Genomic DNA, 4758 nt, shown 5'->3' with positions numbered 1-4758 from the left:
AGACGCTGAGCAACGAATGAGCCGCCAATGGTTATTACGGTCAACGTCGTTGCGCCGGGCTACATGGCGGCCGAGATGAATGCTGCGTTGATGGAAGACGAGAACCGAGCGGAAAGCATCCTAGCACGCATTTCCGCGAGATGGAGCCGACCAGACAACTTCAAAAGGCCCGGTCGTGTTTCCGGGATGCCAGGCAAGTGGGTATGTTAGTAGTGAAGTGCCCACAGTTTGGCGGGGTCTGGATGGTCGATAGCCAACTGCAGAGGATACGAAATAAATCAAATTCTTGGACGTAAGTTATTACGGTTTGCCAATTCCACCGGCCTGTGGCCGAACCAAGCCACATGCAGAGTGGTGCTTTGCATGTGGCCTCCAAGAGCCTACAGTCATAGTCGGTAGCAAGGGTTTTAGCTTTAGCTTTCTACTAGCACGCCACTAGCCACCATCAACGCCCGCCGTGTGCTCCAGCCCCATGCTATATAAGAGCGGGGTAAGTAGTGGTAGGTACCTCAGGTCAGCACTAAGCGAAGGGTTGAGCATATCCATACATGACTCTAAGCTTTAGCAACCAACAGCAAATGTGGGGGTTGTCTCGGGCCTTGATCTACGAGGTAGAGCGATTTAATAGAAGAGGGACTTGAATTCCCGACGGCGTTTGAACAGGCGACAGTCGTCACAGCACAATTCCCTAGACCCAGACGTATGCCAAGGAATCGCTCATGGCGTCTCCACGGCAGACACTGCCAGACAACGGCATGAGCTTGGGTAAAGATAGACGCATCTCCCGCGCGTGTATCTTTTGCCGCTCGAGAAAGACCAAATGCGATCTGTGGGTCATAAGCGTTCCCTGAGCTGCTTGTGTTTTTTCGGCTATTGCTGCAATTACTAACATGGAGAAAAAGGGAGTCTCGTGGGGTACCAGGACAGCCGCCATGTCGTAGATGTATTGAGCTGAACCAAGAGTGTGTACTCGCAACTTCTAGGCGCGGCGGCCGTCGTGTCCGAGGATTAAGGACCTCTCAACCTCCTGCCAACGATCAACAACCAGCTGACCGGGGGTCAAGTTCCGGGCAGGGCAACACTAATCGCATGGGCGAACAGACGCCCGAACGCGGCGAGAGGGAGCAGCCACGTTCTGACGACGAAGCAAACGGTGAAATTGACGCTTGGCCACCTCCACAAGCACCATCAGAATGGCACCGGCAAGGCCCCCACACTGGCGAGGTGCATGCAGAGTCGAGACAGACGACCGATGGGTTGGAGAGACGCATTACATCCTCGGATCTACTGAACCCTTCAGATGCCTTGGACCTACTGGCCCAAGTAGCAGATCACGAACCTGATGGACAACGTGGCTCCTCGTCGTGGCCGGCAGAAAGCGGCGGCGTTGCCCCAGTAGCTGAAGCAGATACGAGGCAATGTTATCCTCCCCTATCGAACAGCATATTGGCGTTGTCAGATGCTGCATACCTGCTTCAACTGTGAGTATACATTTTTGCCATAATATCGAAGGTTCATGCTAACTTGTCATATATAGCTATCATGAGCGCTACCACCCTTTCTTCCCGATTGCCCACGCCGCCATTTTCGACGACATTAACATCTTGGAATGGATTGAGAAAGAAGAGCACCTGCTGACGGCCATTTTGACGGTTGCCTCTAAAGATGACCAAGCCTGGTCCCGCACATACGAGGCCTGCTCTCGACACATGGAGAGCCTAATCTCCAAGCTCATTTATTCCGGTTCGACCACAGTAGGTGCCGTTGAGGCATTACTGATTCTCGCCGAATGGGCTCCCCAGCCACCACAGCATGACCATGTCATTGGATGTGGTAAAGAAGACCACGGGGCTTGGATGCTGGTAGGCATGGCAATCCGACTCGGTTACCTACAGAGACTAGAACAGACCGGCCTACGTCAAGCTCAAGGGACGTTGTCGGGACACGCGTGTAGGCAGCGTATTGCCTGGGCAGGTATGAAGTCCACAAATTTTCCCCATATCAGGGCATGGAGGTCTGACGACTTGTGCTCGTTGCGCAGCGTGTTATATGAGCGACCGACAGGTATCTATTCGTCTGGGCAAAGGGTTCTGGTCTCGCGGACCAAGCCCCTCGACCCATTTACGAGCGGCGGACTTTCCCTCTCTACAAGCGCAAGTCCTTGGTGGTGACAATCTTGCGCTATTCTTCCAAGCCCACCTTGAGCTCACTCAACAATTTAGCAATGCCCATGATATCCTCTACTCTTCGACGAGCCATAGGGAACAACTCTACTTGGGCGGAGAATACGTGCGATACATCGTCAGTAGCTCACGTGAAACTGCTGAGCTACTACTAAGCTTGTTAGGATGACTTTACCGCCGTTCTTCGAACATGGAAACTCTCATGGGGCAGCCTGACATGTAAGGTTACATGCCCACAATATACGGGGAAAGCCAGAACTTGCTGACTTCATCATACAGTCACTCCCCTCGTCAAAACTTCTTTGATCTTATCCTATGATTTTCTTCGCCTGTATATCAATGCGTTTGCGTTTCAAGCGAATTTAAACCGAGCTGTTCGGCGGGCATTCCGAGAACCGACAAACTCCCAATCGAACGGGGCCCTATTTGCTGACATCGCCGGAGCGCCGGATGCCAGATTCATCTACGAGTCAATAGATGCAGCCAATTCCCTTCTCGGGATGCTAAATGGTTTCATCGACCCCGAGGCTGAGTTGAGATACATGCCCCTCAAATACTACCTCTACGCTATCTATGCGGCGGTATTCCTATTCAAGGTACGAAACGCGATTCTATGCACGTAGCCACCCCTACGCCGTCACTCAGTATTGTATACAAGCTGATCAAGCTTTGATCAACTCCTAGGCGATGCTCGCGGGGGCGATCAAGTCCGCAGATGCCAGCGGGGTACGCCGCACAGTCCATGGAACCATTCTTAGGCTGCAAAGGACATCTACTGACCCCCATAGTCTGGGGCACCGTTATGCCCGATCGCTTCGTCTTTTATGGCGTAAATCCTTTGGCAGCAAGCAAAAGAAAGCGACTTATACTGACAACTTGACGCTGCGAGACCCACTCGCGCTAGCCCAGGATTCAGGCACCCATTCAGCGCCGGGGGGGGAGGGAGTTGCAAAACCAATGTTCTGGGACCCTTTGAACGGGTTTTCTTGGAAAGACCTGGATTCTATTGGCCATTTCATTACAAATGATGCTTCCGCAAGCGTGACGGACGGAGTCTTGACAACTCCCGAGCTCGTGTCAGAACAGGGCGCCGCCGGGACAACAGACTTGGCTGCAGATTTTTGGGATAACGTATGGGATGAGAACGACCTTATATTTTGAGAGTGAATCGCCGTAACAAGTGTAGTCACATTCCGAACGCAGTAATAGCATTCTTTTGGCTCGATCCTCAGGAGGCTATAAGGTTAGCTACGGTTACTGATTTAATCGTACCATGAACCACCGCCCTTTTGACCAACCCCACCTTTGCGACAGGCGAAAAGAAAATACCACCTCGAAAACTCAACTACTTTACTTACACAGCATTTAGCCAAAATCACAGTTATTCGCAAACGATTACCTCCTGTACATATAAATATAACGCCTCTATGAATTTCTTGGCTTTTTGATTAGCCGCCTTGATCCCGTGGTGCGCTAACGATGCATGGTTTCCTCTTTTCGGACGGGCCAGTTCCTCTTCCAAGCTGACAATCCTCACGGTATGCGCTGCTAACGTCTCTTCTTGAACCTCAAAGACTTTGCCAATCACGCTATACCCCCTCCGTGTCTTTGGTGTATTGTTGAGCCCAAGGTCGCGAATCTGGCGGCTGGTTTTCGGTGTATCGTCCGAGCCAAAATACGGTGCCCGGCCGGAGGCCTCCTTGGGCTGCCATTCGGCCAATCCTCTTCAATTTCTGGGTGCCTCAGGGATTTAGCTCGTGAAATTGGCCAGTGACTAATAACTCTCCGGTCAGGGAGTACATTCTTCTCTGTCATTCCCACTTCACAATCCTTAGCGTAGGATGCAGCTTTCGCAAGCCAACAGACGAGGAAGTCACCCCTGGGGATCAATCATTCCATCAATTGGCGGACTATCGGTTGGAAAGCCGGGAAACAGGATACCATTAAGTCCCTTCATCCACAGAAGCAGAGCTCCTTGCCTTTATAGATAGCTGACAGAGCCGTAGCAATTCCATGATTGTTCGGTCAGCTGGACCTTCAGTCAGATGAGCAGCTAACCGTCGGGTGTGATAACATTCAGACTATAACTCATAGCCCTCGAAGCCACACGGATCAAAACAATCCTCAAGCATGTTGACATAGATAGTTGCTAGGCTAGGCAGGCATTCCTAGAAGGAACATTTAAAGCCAAATACATCCCAATAGCCCCAAATGCTTGCTGACGGCCTACCAGCCGCTGCCTGGTCAGAAATTCGAACACTTTCGTCAGACAGCGAGGCTTATCGATATCAAGAGCCTGATCGAATTGCAAGCCAAGTCCGACCTTGAAGACGAGCCCATTGCCCTCGTTATCAGGCTCATATCGCGATTTTCCGTTCCTGTGGGCTATTCTCTGGAGCCTCTAATGGCCTGTTCGGGCATTTGAATAGCTTCTTTTCGAACTCTGTTCAAAATGGGGAAGTGTGTCACAGTATTTCAGGTCGGGAGCAACTCTCCCTAGCTTAGACATGTTTCTATGGAAACTGCAGATAACGACACGATTTATAAAATCAACACTCCCATGTATCAAAGACTG

At 51.2% G+C, this 4758-nt stretch overlaps 1 protein-coding gene across 1 annotated transcript; it reads left to right on the top strand.

Moving 5' to 3' along the window:
• Nucleotides 1–755: 755 nt before the first annotated feature.
• NCS54_00003000 (C6 transcription factor) lies at nucleotides 756–3344 on the top strand (the record flags this gene model as incomplete). Its single annotated transcript, XM_053145695.1, has 7 exons — nucleotides 756–829; nucleotides 984–1481; nucleotides 1538–1974; nucleotides 2042–2301; nucleotides 2348–2402; nucleotides 2463–2779; nucleotides 2868–3344. 7 exons carry the CDS (start codon nucleotides 756–758, stop codon nucleotides 3342–3344), a joined length of 2118 nt encoding a protein of 705 aa, XP_053001670.1.
• Nucleotides 3345–4758: the final 1414 nt, after the last annotated feature.

Source organism: Fusarium falciforme, chromosome 1 (assembly GCF_026873545.1).
Source record: "Fusarium falciforme chromosome 1, complete sequence".
Classification (NCBI taxonomy): domain Eukaryota; kingdom Fungi; phylum Ascomycota; class Sordariomycetes; order Hypocreales; family Nectriaceae; genus Fusarium; species Fusarium falciforme.
The sequence above is the reverse complement of the archived record's forward strand: the minus strand, read 5'-3'. Positions and strand labels throughout refer to the sequence as shown.